This window comes from Danio rerio, chromosome 3, assembly GCF_052040795.2.
Source record: "Danio rerio strain M-AB ecotype USA chromosome 3, GRCz13ab, whole genome shotgun sequence".
Taxonomy (NCBI): Eukaryota; Metazoa; Chordata; class Actinopteri; order Cypriniformes; family Danionidae; genus Danio; species Danio rerio.
In genome coordinates, this window is record NC_141023.1 from 66050001 (window position 1) to 66064482 (window position 14482).

General features: G+C 39.3%; 1 protein-coding gene across 30 annotated transcripts in view; it reads left to right on the forward strand.

Moving 5' to 3' along the window:
- Nucleotides 1-14358, forward strand: part of mfsd11 (major facilitator superfamily domain containing 11) — a 25091-nt gene extending 10733 nt beyond the window's left edge. Inside the window, exons 8-16 of one of the 30 annotated variants that reach the window (XR_015479965.1) lie at nt 1-118; nt 230-270; nt 2027-2092; nt 4264-4389; nt 5980-6154; nt 7767-7902; nt 8124-8532; nt 8825-11680; nt 11894-14082. The exon at nt 1-118 is cut by the window's left edge and continues 45 nt beyond it. Coding sequence is in view for 1 of the 30 variants with exons in the window: in NM_001030254.2 (NP_001025425.2) it covers nt 1-118; nt 230-270; nt 2027-2092; nt 4264-4389; nt 5980-6154; nt 7767-7902; nt 8124-8285 (824 nt within the window). In the remaining 29 variants the exon portion in view is untranslated. 30 annotated transcript variants of the gene reach the window in all.
- The last annotated feature ends 124 nt before the right edge of the window (nt 14359-14482 follow it).

The following is a 14482-nucleotide window of genomic DNA, read 5'->3' on the forward strand; positions in this document are numbered from 1 at the left end:
TGGTGGGAAACTTCCTATTTTTCCTGATCCAGAAAGCCGATCCAGAAGCTGCATCTGCCCCTACTGAAGCCTCTGAGTCACTTCTGCCAGCAGAAATCTCCGACAGCAGCTCTGTGGCGTCAGTGCATATATTTACACACTTCTGCATACACACACGCTTCAGCTGACCTGTGTAATCAGATTGTCTTCTGCATTTTTCTTTTGGTCTGTTTCCTCTTACTCTTTGTAGTCCGTCCCAGGGCCTGGGCTCTCAGGCATTGGAGGCATTCAGTAAGTGACATTAGCATTTAATTCTACAATGATGTATATACTACAACCCCAATTCAGAAGAAGATGGGACAGTATGGAAAACACAAATAAAATAAAGAAGAAAGTGATTTCCAAATTTAGTTTGGCATGTATTTCATTGTAGACAATACAACAAACATTATTTAATGTGTTCATCATTATTTTTAGAGTATTGTTTTAATAAACATCGATTTCAATTTTGGTTCTTGCAACAAATTTCCAAAAATGTCAGTGCAGTAAAGGATTGACCACTTTGTAATGTACCCGTTCCTTTTCACAACTTTTAAAATGCGTTTAGGGACTGAAGACAGCAAGTGATTAAAGTGTTTTAAGTCTCATTCTGTCCCATTCTTCCTGCAAACAAGTTCTAAGGGGGGCAACAGTACGGGGTCTTCATCGTCACATTTTGCGCTTCAAAGTGCACCACACATTCTCCATTGGAGACAGGTCGGGGCTGCAGACAGGCCAGTCCAGTACCTGTATCCTCTAGGACTCTGTAATGTGTTGAGAATGTGGTTTTGCATTGTCTTGTTGAAATATGCATTGGTGTCCCTGGAAAAGAAGGCAGCATATCGTGCTCCAAAATCTCCATGTATTTTTTTAGCTTTGCTTTTAAGCTGTGTAACTTTGGTCAAATGTTTTGGGTCTCCTTCTACAAGCTTCTCACAATAGTTTGCAGGAGTTTTGGCCCATTCCTCCTAACAGAATTGCTGTAACTGAGTCAGATTTGTAGGCTGTCTTGCTCGCACAAGCTTTTTCAACTCTGCCCACACATTTTCTATAGGATTGAGATCAGGGCTTTGTGATGGCCACTTCAAAACATTCACTCTGTTCTCCTTAAAGCACATTTGAACTCATTTGGCAGTATGCTCAGGGTCATGGTCTGTTTGGAAGAGTCATTTGTGGCCAAGTTTTAATTTCCTGGCTGATGTGTTGAGATGTTGCTTCAGTATTTCTACATAATGTTCTTTCTTCATGATGCCATCTATGCTGTGAAGTGGACCAGTCCCTCCTGCAGCAAAACAGCCCCACAACATGATGCTGCCGCCCCCATACTTCACAGTTGGGATGGTGTTCCTAGGCTTGTGTGCTTTCCTCTTTGTCCTCCAAATGTAACACTGCTCATTAAGGCCAAACAGTTCAATCTTAGCTCCATCAGTGCTATGTCTCCAAACATGAGTCTTTTCCCAGTGTAATTCAGCTAATTGTAATCTGGCTTTGTTGTTGATTCTGACTTGTTGATTTTCCCATGTTGTCACACAAGGAAACGACAGTTTCAACTATTCGACAGTTGTGCCTCCAATTAACTTAAATGTCGTCAATCAGCCAATCAGAAACTTCCAAAACGCTGACATCATCATCTGAGCTTTTCCAGAGGCAGAATAATCTTATTGTATGTAAACTTAAGTTATAACAGTTTCTCAAAACATCTCTCTCTCATTATTCTGCTATTAAGCAGGTTTGATTGGACTTTATTTGGAGTGTGTTGCAGGTCTGAATGACAGGGAAGGATGTATATTTACAAATGAAATGAAGTTGACCAGACAAAGTCAAAGTAAAATTCAGAAATCACTACTTTCTTTTTTTATTATTTGTGTTTTTCATACTGTCAGCATTTTATGATTTGGGGTTGCGTATATAAAATATATGACTAAATACTGGATGTATTCAAATATTAAAATGCTTTTCTAATTAAAGACAAGCTCATTATTAAGACATTTTTTTCTGATTTCCTCAGAGAGATCCATAGAGCTGGCCATGACCAAAGAGATGCTTTTACTCAGCCTACCCTTCGCATACTCTGGTAAGTTCAACTTTGAAAGAGTGGAAGCAGGGTTTTAAAGGGTTGAGTGTTTAGGAATGTATCAGCCACCGATATTATTGAATTAATTTTTTTTTTGTTTTATATATTGAATTAACATCGATATTGAATTAATTTAAAGCTTTAGGCATATCTACAATAATTTGAAAAAGCCAATAGTTACAAATTGTAATCAAATCAAACATGCATTGTGCCTCTTGAAATGTTTGACAGATGACTGTTAAAGGGCCATGAATCCCCCCGTTTCAACAGGATGTTTTCACACCTCTAGTTTGGAAAAAATCAGGAAAGTGGGCGTGTCTAGCTTTGTTTGGGTGGGAGTGTCGGGGGAGGAAAAATGGGCAGGGTCTGAATAAAAATGGGAGTTGCCATTTGGGCATACGCTTCTGACCGAGTACAAACACACACGCAGGAGAGACAGTGTGTTTAATGACGGTGGGATGTTTGATACCGCACGTCGTATAAGAGAAAAAAGCCTCTGCATTTCTCTGTAACTCAGATGCACTCAGGAGGTCAGAAAGCCGTGTGTGTGTAGACTATCCTGTCACAAAATGCGGCGAAAATTCAACACGACTTTCGGCAAAATTTTGCTTACAGTGTTCACGTGTTTACACACAGAGAGCAGCATTTACAGCAGATCTTTCAATATTGCAGTGATATCAACGTACTGTAAAGTAAGAACTTAGAAATCATTCTGACTAAGATCTGTCTGTAAACACTGAAAGAGTACTGCTGACCATACCAACTATAACTTTGCCATCTGAATGAACAAAGAAAGGGCGCTGATCGCACACACTTACCAAATCTGTAGACAGGATAATCAGCTCATACTGGAGCTGCGTCTTTATTAAAGGAGACGAGCAGCAAATCCACATCTCACCATTGATGAGAAATGCTCTCGAGTAAAAAATATTCCAAACAAACGCATTTCTGCCGCGCGTCGCATACACAGATCCACACGTGAGTCTAGCAGCGTCTCATAGAGAGAAAATGAAAACAAAACCTTCACATTATGAAGGCAACACTGGCGACCCGTATCTCCAAACGGTTCTTATTCTTTTCCCACAACTTCTGGCAACACGACGTGTGTCGTCTCTCTGCCGTCTGAACACTGTTTCAGGTACAGTCTAAGAAAGCTAGCATGCATATTAATGAAGTTGCAGCGCATACATAATGGAGCGCGCTGATTGGTTTGAACCAAGCCATACTCATGAATGAATGCAGCACACTCAGTGTAATACGGGACGCCCCGGTACAGTCGTCCAGTCTGCACGCTGGAATACACGCTATTATCTCATGACCGTGACGCAGCTTCAAAAATTCGTTTCAAACCGGAAGTACGAATTTGCTCGAAATAACGCAAAAACAACCAATTTACACTTTTTAGTGAAATATAGGTGTCCTAATAGTGTTTTTAGCAGTGTGGGACACATATACCACTGTCAACACCTCAAAACACGTGTTCTGGCGTTTCGTGACCCTTTAAATAGATCCAGAAGTCATAATGAATTGCCCAACTGTGAATCTTTTTCTTTTGTCAAATATTTCCCAAATGATGTTGAACATATTCAGGAATTTTTCACAGTATTTCCTATAATATTTTTTTTTCTTCTGGAAAAAGTCTGATTAGTTTTATTTCAGCTAGAATACAAGCAATGTTGCCAGATTGGCTGGTTTTTGAGTTTGATTGTGTGGGTAAAAATGGCACAGACGAAATGACAAAATTTGGGTAGTTTTGAAACATAAACCTTATATGCAACTTATTTACTAAAACAGAACCGTGTGCTCCTACTCCATTCAGTTAGTGGTGACCATTGCATAGCGCAAACCGCGTGGGCCCACCCACAAGAGGAGGTGTATTAAAATCTGACTCCCAGGACAAATCCACCATCGAAATGTTGTCTTAGGGCCCATACCAGCCAGCAGCACCCCTGTCTTCAACTGTATATTACTAAAATAGTACTGTATGCAATCATATTGTATCAGTATAGTCCAAAGAAAAATCCCTACATCTCTAGTTTTAATTAATTCATAAAAGTAACTTTAATCCATGCATTCATATTTATTCAGTAATCTGGAGCATGTGAAAGCCAGGTTGAGGGTTGCACAGATTGTTGTAGTAACCGATTGAGTGTGTTTGCTGATGTGTGCAGGTCTGGAGCTGACCTTTTACAGTGGCGTGTACGGGACATGTTTAGGGGCCATGACTCAGTTTGGAGAGGACGCCAAGGGTCTGATCGGCCTGTCTGGGATTCTGATCGGTGTGGGGGAAATAGTTGGTGAGTTGCGGCTCTGTAAACATGAAAAACAAACGCTATTGACAAAGAGAACCATTGAGCTGTCCATAGAGATCCATAGTCAAGACTGTCTGATGGTTTGAGGAAGCCCGATCGGAAAGTTTGAACAAGTTTTAAATTGATTGATGGATGGTTGGGTAGACACGAGGACGGATGGATGGATGGATACAGGGATGGATGGATGTATAGATGCTTAAATGAATGCATAGGTGTATGGATGGATGGATGGATGGATAGATGGATATATCCAGGAATGGGTAGACGGATGAATGTATAGATGGATGGATAGATTGATGGATGGATGTATAGATACATGGATGTTTGGATGGCTGGATGTATAGATGCATTGATCTATAGACGAATGGCCAGATGGATGGATCTATAGGTACCTGGATGGGTGGATGGATGGCATGTATAAATGGATGGATGGATGGTTGGGTAGACACACGGACGGATGGATGGATGGATGGATACAGGCATGGATGGATGTATAGATTCTTGAATAATTGCATAGCTGTATAGTTGGATGGATGGATGGATGGATGGATGGATGGATGGATGGATGGATAAATCCAGGAATGGGTAGACGGATGAATGTATAGATGGATGGATGTATAGATGCATGGATGGTTGGATGGTTGGATGGATGGATGTATAGATGCATTGATGGATGGACGAATGGCTAGATGGATGGATGTATAGGTAAATGGATGGGTGGATGGATGGCATGTATAGATGGATGGATGGATGGATGGTTGGGTTGACACACGGACAGATGGATGGATGGACGGATGGATGGATGGATGGATGGATACAGGGATGGATGGATGTATAGATGCTTGAATGAATGCATAGCTGTATAGATGGACGGATGGATGGATGGACGAATGGATGGATGGATGGTTAAATCCAGGAATGGGTAGATGGATGGATGTATAGATATATGGATGGATGGATGGATGGCTGGATGTATAGATACAGAGATGGATGGATGGATGTATAGATGCATTGATGGATGGACGAATGGCTAGATGGCTGGATGTATAGGTACATGGATGGGGGATGGATGGATGAATGGATAGATGGATGGATGGATGGATATTCAGATACATGGTTGGATGGTTGGTTGGATGGATGGATGTATAGATACATTGATTGTTGGATGGATGTATAGATACATGGGTGGATGGATGGATGTATAGATGCAAGGAAAGATGGATGTATAAATACAGAGGTAGATGGATGTCTATATATATATATATATATGGATATAGATACATTGGTAGATAGATAGATAGATAGATAGATAGATAGATAGATAGATAGATAGATAGATAGATAGATAGATAGATAGATAGATAGATAGATAGATAGATAGATAGATAGATAGATAGATAGATAGATAGATAGATAGCCGGGTGGATGGACAAACAGATAGATAGATGGATGAAAGAGGGGTTGATGAATGACTGACAGATAAATAGACAGAAACAGATGGATGAATGGACAGACAGTCAGGCGAGTTTCCTCATCCTCTGCTCCTCATGCAGTGTTGTGTCTTCTGTTGTCCAGGAGGTGGCGTGTTTGGGATTCTGGATAAGTGTAACCGCTACGGCAGGAACCCAGTAGTGTTTTTGGGGCTGCTCACTCACATCGTGGCCTTCTACCTGATCTTCCTCAACATCGCCAGTGATGCTCCGGTCGCTCCAGAGGAAGGCACTCAGATGCAGGCCTTCATCCAGCCCAGGTACGACACACACACACACGAACATGCAGAACACGAACTCTGTTTACATCAACAGTTTTCTCTGCTTTTGTTTTTAAACAAATCTCCGTCCAAATGAAGACACTAAAACACACTGTGATGCAGTTTTTAGTGCTCCAACGGGGGGCGATGATGACACTGTTATGCTGGGTTCACACCATACCTGCCAACATCCCCGTTTTTCCCGGGAGTCTCCTGCATTTCAGACCCATCGCCCGCCACCCTCCCGTTTTGTTATTTCTCCCAGAAATCTCCTGTAATTTCACTCGCAGCTAGTCCTTAGCTTTTTTGGTACGGTCTGTAACACCTCCGGGTCGCCAACTTTGGTATAGTATCCGATCACATCTGCCACCTGAAAACCGGTCCATAGTACAGTTACTAACACCATAGTACAGCTACTAACCCGGTTCTCAACGGTGTTATTCAGACAAACACTAGGCTAGTGTTGAACAGTAGATTATGCTCTAGGCTAGTTTTTAACAGCAGACGGTGCTCTAGGCTAGAGTTTAACAGATGATGGTGCTCTAGACTATGTTTTAATAGCAGACTGCCCTCTAGGCTAGTTTTTACCAGCAGATGCCGTTCTATGATAGTTTTTAACAGCAGATGCTGCTCTAGGCTAGTGTTGAACAGTATACGACGCTGTAGGCTAGTTTTTAACAGCAGATGCTGCTCTAGGCTAGTATTGAACAGTGTTCTGGATTACTTTTTAGCTGTAGATGGCGCTCTAGGCTAGTTTTAAACAGCAGATGGCGCTCTAGGCTAATATTTCACAGCAGACGTTGCTCTAGGCTAGTTTTAACAGCAGATGGTGCTCTAGGCTATTGTTGAACTCTGGATTAATTATTAACAGTATACGGCGCTCTAGGCTAGTTTTTAACAGCAGACGGCCCTCTAGGCTAGTTTTTAATAGCAGATGGTGCTCTAGGCTAGTTTACAACAGCAGATGGTGCTCTAGGCTAGTTTTTAACGGCAGATGCCGCTCTAGGCTAGTTTTTAACAGCAGATGGCGCTCTAGGTTAGTTTTCAATGGCAGATGGTGCTCTAGGCTAGTTTACAACAGCAGATGGTGCTCTAGGCTAGTTTTTAACGGCAGATGCCGCTCTAGGCTAGTTTTTAACAGCAGATGGCGCTCTAGGTTAGTTTTCAATGGCAGACAGAGCTCTTGGCTAATTTTGTACTGCAGATGGCGCTCTAGGCTAGTTTTAAACAGCAGAGGGTGCTCTAGACTGGTTTTTAATAACAGAGTGTGCTCTAGGCTAACTTTTAACGGTGCTCTAAGCTAGTTTTTAACAGCAGGTGGTGCTCTAGGCTAGTTTTAATAACATATGGCGCACCATGATAGTTTTTAACAGCAGATGGCACTTTAGCATAGTTTTGAACAGTAGATGGGGTTGTAGGTATGTTTTTAACAGCAGAGAGTGCTCTAGGCTAGTTTTTATCAGCAGACGGCGCTTCAGGCTAGTACTTCGTTTTTATGTTGTCAAACAGCGAAACTGCATAGAAAAATGTGCAGTTTTGAAAATACCCATGTTCGTGTAGACAGGGTCTTATTCTCGCACACTGATTGGTCTGTTTGTGTGTGTTCCGCCAGTGTGGCCGTGGCGCTGATCTGCAGTTTTCTGCTGGGTTTTGGCGACAGCTGCTACAACACTCAGCTCATCAGCATTGTGGGATACTTGTTCCGGGACGACAGCGCTCCAGCTTTTGCCGTCTTCAAATTTGTACAGGTTTGAGACTCAATTTCATTAACCCTTGTGTGCTATTCAAATTGACTCCCCTTTGGTTGTGTCTGGGGCTGTTTTTGCCCCATTGGCTCTCATTATAAGCACATGTATTGACTGCAAAGCCATGACAGCATACAATCATGCATTCTTGATTGCTGCCGGTTTTTCCTGTTGTGAAGAGGTCAAACCTTTAATTTTTACTGTTGATTTGTGTGTGTGCGCAGTCCATCATGGCAGCGGTGGCCTTCTTCTACAGTAATTACCTGCTCCTGCACTGGCAGCTGCTAATCATGGTGCTGCTGGGCTTCATGGGCACCATCACCTTCTTCATGGTGGAGTGGTCTGTGATCCGCAGCCGCCGCGACTCTGACTACGGCGGCATCTGACAGCGCAGATAAACACACACTGCATTGACAGAACACTTTCCTCTTCACTCCCATTGCTGCACGTTCAGATGCTGGAGCGCAAAGTGGCCATTCTGCTTTCTGTCCTAGACCCTTTACTTGCACACAAGAAGAGCTGTGGTGAAAAATCATTCGAGACTTTCAAAATGCATCACTGTTCTCTGTTGAATTGATTGTGAGCCAAGTTTAACAGCACATGGTGCTTTAGGCCATGTCATAACAGCAGACTGTGCTCTAGGCTAGTTTTGAACCACATATGGCACTCTAGGCTAGTTTATAACAGCAGATGGCACTCTAGGCTAGTTTGATAGCAGATGGCATATTAGGCTATTTTTAACAGCTGAAGGTGCTCTAGGCTAGTTTGTAAAAACAGACGGCGCTCTAGCATAGCTGTAACAGTGAACGGCGCTCTGGGCTAGTTTATAACCGCGAATGGCACTCTAGGCTAGTTTTGAATAGCAGATGGCACTGTAGGTCAGTTTTTACTGGCAGACGGCGCTCTAGGCTAGTTTTAACAGCAGATGGCACTCTGGGCTAGTTTTAACAGCAGATGCCGCTCTAGGCTAGTTTTGAACAGCAGATGGCGCTCTGGGCTAGTTTGTAACAGCGATTTTTGAACTGATTTAACACTAGCCTAAAGCACCTTTTGCTCTTTAAAACAAACGTAGAGCACCATCTGAGGTTTAAAAACTAGCCTAAAGCACATTCAAAACTGTTCAAAACTAGTCTAGAGCGCTTCTGCTGTTCAAAACTAGCCTAGAACGCATCTGCTGTTCAAAACTAGCCTATAGTGCCATCTGCTGCTAAAAACTAGCATAGAGCGCCATCTGCTGTTCAAAACTAGCCTAGAGCTCCATCTGCTGTTCAAAACTAGCCTAGAGCGCCATCTGCTGTTCAAAACTAGCCTAGAGCGCCATCTGCTGTTTAAAACTAGCCTAGAGCGCCATCTGCTATTCAAAACTAGCCTAGAGCACCATCTGCTATTCAAAAGTAGCCTAGAGCTCTATCTCCTGTTCAAAACTAACCAAGAGTACCATCTGCTGTTCAAAACTAGCCTAGAGCGCCATATGCTGTTCAAAACTAGCTTAGTGCGCATCTGCTGTTGAAAATTAGCCTAGAGCGCCTTCTGCTGTTAAAAAGTAGCCTAGAGCGCCATCTGATTAAAAAACTAGCCTAGTGCACTTCTGCTGTTCAAAACTAGCCTAGAGCACCATCTGCTGTTCAAAACTAGCCTAGAGCGTAATCTGCCGTTAAAACCTAGCCATAAGCGCTATCTGCTTATAAACTAGCCTAGAGCACCATCTGCTGTTAAAACCTAGCCATAAGCACTATCTGCTTATAAACTAGCCTAGAGCGCATCTGCTGTTCAAAACTAGTCTAGAGCACCGTCTGCTGTTAAAAACTAGCCTAGAACGCCATCTGATGTTAAAAACTAGCCTAGAGCACCATCTGCTGTTCAAAACTAGCCTAGAGCACCATCTGCTGTTCAAAACTAGTCTAGAGCACCGTCTGCTGTTAAAAACTAGCCTAGAACGCCATCTGATGTTAAAAACTAGCCTAGAGCACCATCTGCTGTTCAAAACTAGATTAAAGAATCATCTACTGTTTAAAAACTAGTTTAGAGTGCCATCTACTGTTAAAAACTAGCCTAGAGCGCCGTCTGCTGTTAAAAACTAGCCTAGATCGCCATCTAGTGTCAAAACTATGCTCAAAATGGATTCAAAAGAGAATAGAAAAGCATTTTGAAAATCTCGCTCAGCTCACAGAGCCCACAGCTCTATAAATAAGAAAAGTTTACTCCACACCCAGATGGCATCAAGTGCTGAATAATGCAATAAACGTTTTTAAGTTTTTGATTAGCTTAAGCCTAAACAAGATGCAGGTTGCAATAGTCGTGATTCGCCCAGAGGTGATTTCTTCTTTCTGAGGTGAAGAGTTTTGTGCAACACAAGGAGATATTTTGGAAGGATCTTCAGGCAGCTCATTTCATTATAAAGACTGTTCACACCAGGCTACAACGTAATCATACAAATGTGCACTATACTTCACGTTTACTTAAGCTTTTAGCGAGGAACAGATTGAAAATTTCGTTTACAGCTCTAAAACTGAATTCCTTATTCAAATGAGTTGCTTGAATTCTTAGCATGAGGTTCGGCCAAACTCTCTTTGCTTTCGTTACTGTAAATGAATCAATTTGTTAGCAACTCATGATCTGCATGCTGCAGCCTGCTCTAAATTTCAGTCTGATCATCTGAGAAAAGCCTTAGTGCATCACATTAGACCCTGTTTTCCACATACACTATTTTAGCTGGACATATGTGCTCACTGTGAATTTTGGAAATTTGGGGTGTGAAGATTCTTCTGATATTCTGATAAAACTACTTAAAAAAAATTTTAATTTGCCATTAATTAATCACCTTAAGGTCATCCTAGATATAGACACCCTCCTTTTCTAGTTCAATAGAGCATTTTTTAGCTGAAACTGTGGTCCTAAAATATTAAAATACAAATTAACGGTCACCTAGGGCAGCTGAGGGAGCGCAATTGTGCTACACGTTAAGTAAACGCACGCAAATTGCAAACACTATCAAATCAATTTGACAACACATGCAAATTCAGAAATCCACTACAAATAGTGCAGACCCCTAAGAAAACGTGTCGGGGACCCCACAAACCTAGCTACTTCCTGTTTGTAGAGCTTGTATAGTTTGTTTTTATTTAAACATTTTAATCATACAGCTCGTTAAATTTGTAGTTCCGAAAGTAATTCCTAGCATGGTATTTAAATTACGTTTATTTAACGTAGGTTTTGCGATTCGTCCGATTACTAGGACGAAAAATTTACAAACAACAAGGACGTTAAGAGTAACACCTGACGACACTATTGATTCTAAACAGGAAGTAGCCGGATTGTCACTTTTTATGCTCCCCATCATATTTCCGATATTTGCAGTGCGTTTCTATAATGAGCGAATTAACACATTGATTTTACACCGCATGCAAAAATCTCAAACACAAAACAAATACAGAAACGCACTACAAAGAACACGTGTCGGGGACCCCACAAACCTAGCTACTTCCTGTTTGTAGAGCTGAGTTTGTTTATTTTTGTTTAAACACTCTGATCGTACAGTTCGTTAAATTTGTAGTTCCGAGAGTAAACATGGCATTAAAATAACGTTTTATTTAAGGTTAATTGTGGGATTCGTCCGCTTACTAGGATGAAAAATTTACAAACAACACGGAATCGTACAACCAGGATGTTAAAATAAACAATAGTCGACACTGCTGTGTCTAAACAGGAAGTAGCCAGTTCATCGCTTTTTATGCTCCCTAACACATTTCGCTATTTGTAGTGCGTTTCTATATTTGCATGTGTGGTTCATGTATACAAATTGATTTGACAACACATACCAATTCTCACAATACGAAGAAACAAACTGCAAATAGCACAGACTAAAACGGTAATGTGTCGGGGACCCTAAAAATTGACGAACTGGCTACTCCCTGTTTAGAGTCAGTGGTGTTTTCACTGTCCAGAGAGCTGGTTGTACGATTCTTTATTGTATGTATGTTTTCAGCCCTAGTAGTCTTACAAATTGCGCAATTGACGATTGAATTTGCGTTGCGAAAATTTTTTAATCGATTTCACAGCTTGCCCATTTTTTGCCTGTTGAATATTTATTTATTTGACTTTCAAATATTCATTAACGGTTTATGAACCACTAATCACTGCACTTTCAGCTACAAATCCTTGTTAATATTCTGCCTCAGAAAAACTTAAAACATCAACAAGTGAATAAATAAATGGCAAATTAAATATTTTTTAGGTGAATCATCACTTTAATATGCAATAAGTCTCCAAGCAATGCTACGTTGTTTAAATGTACACTACGCTGCGATACTGTTGATGAGGAATATGATTATATAGTTTTAATTTACACAATTACCATCAATGTGCGGTCAGCGGGTAAATGAAGATGTCTTATTTTAATTATTTCAATTGCCTTCGTTGTTATTTTTTTAAGAAAACAATTTTGCCAAAGATCGAAGCACTCTTTGTACAAACTTGTACTTGTTTTTTTTTTTTTTTTAGGTCTGTCGTTGTTTACTTGTCTGCAGGGAACCATATTACAGCAAATCTATGGAGCCAGATCAGTCTCAAATTATACGTTCACAAAAAATAATTCATACATCCACGACACAATTCACATTTATGAAATCCAATTTGTGAGTTCAAAATTCAATTCGTAAATGCACAAATCCAATTAGTCAATTGAAAATATGATTAAAAAATACGCAAATTAAACTTTTGAATTTAAAATACTATTCAAAAATACACTAATCCAAATCGTTAACTCAAAATGCAATTTAAAAATGCACAAATCCGATTCGTCAATTCAAAACTTGATTCCGAAATACTCAAATAAAATTTGTTATTTCAAAACGTTTCCTTAAAAATACACAAAAACAATTCCTCAATTCAAAAAATGATTCAAAAATACACAAATCCAATTCGTTAATTCAAAACGCAATTTAAAAATGGACAAATTTAATTTGTCGATTCAAAACTAAATTCAAAATTTCACAAATCCAATTTGTTAGTTCAAAACGCAATGCAAAAATGCACAAATCCATTTCGTCAATTCAAAATACTGTTCAAATAAATGCGAATTCAATTCGTCAATTAATAACGCAATTCAAAAATGCACAAATCCAATTCACTAATTCAAAACGCAACTCAAAAATTTACAAATCCATTTTGTCGATTCAAAATGACATTCAAAAAGTCACAAATCCAATTCGTCAATTTAAAACGCAACTCAAAAGTGTCCAAACCATTGTATTATTTCAAAACGCAATTTAAAATTGCACATTTCTAATTGATCATTTCAAAAATGTAATTCAAAATTGCACAAATCCAATTTGTTAGTTCAAAATGCGATACAAAAATGCACAAATCCATTTAATCAATTCAAAATACTATTCAAATAAATGCATATTCAATTCGTCAATTAACGCAATTAAAAAATACACAAATGTAATATCTCAATTCAAAATGTGATTCAAAACTGCACAAATCCATTTCAAAATATGATTAAAAAATATGAAAATATAATTCGTCAATTCAAAACACCATTCAAAAATGCACAAAAACAATGTATCAATTCAAAATACTATTAAAAAATATGCTAATTTAATTTGTCAATTTAAAACATGTTTCAAAAATGCACAAATCCAATTAATTTGGTAGAAATATTTATAATTTTTACTTGGGAATTCCCAAATTGTGTGTTGTATTTATAAATTGTGTTTGGAATGTACAAATTGGATTTCATAAATGCATTAATTTTGAGACTGATCTGACTCCATACAAAGCCTATTACTGATGTAATCAAAAGGAGTCATTTGGAAATCAATATACTTATCGCTGCCAATTTATGCGTATTAAACAGAGTTGACATATATAAATTACGAATGTATTGAGAAAGGGTTCAGAAAGTCCTTTTAATACATTCATAATATGTTACCAGCTCATTCGCCTGGGAGAATTTGCTACACGTTTGTTATTACAGCAAAAATAATCAATCAGATTTTTATTTTATTATTATTTTGATCAATGCAATCTTCAGGATATTGAGGGAAAGTGTGACGGGAATATATCTGGTCATATACTTGAATGTATCTTACTGTATAAATGGTACAGGCACTCGGATTTTCTCGTTTTCTTTTATAAATATGTGTATATAAGGGATTAAAGAACATTTTGAGCCTTTGATTCTTGCTTGTGTCTCTATGCTTATTATGTTTAATGATTCACAATGCTTTACAGTAAAGAAAGAGTTTTATAGACAAAAATAAAGATGGAAAATATGTTTAAATATGTATACGTACATGCATACATATATTTTAGAGTTGCCAATAAAATAAAAACCTCTTCAGTCGTAAAGCGAGAGGGAAAAAAACATTTAATTTATCAATAAATATCTGGGGAAACTGGGTATTTTATGCCAGTATGCTTGTATGTTATGAGAATAAAATATTAATGAAGAAATCAGTTGTGTAATTGTATCATATCGCTCTTCGAGTTTTCTCTGAGATATAATGTATTGTTTACAGTCTCATCCGCTCTCACGTGCATGTCGTCTCTGCCTCTGAATCCATTGCTAAGCAACCAA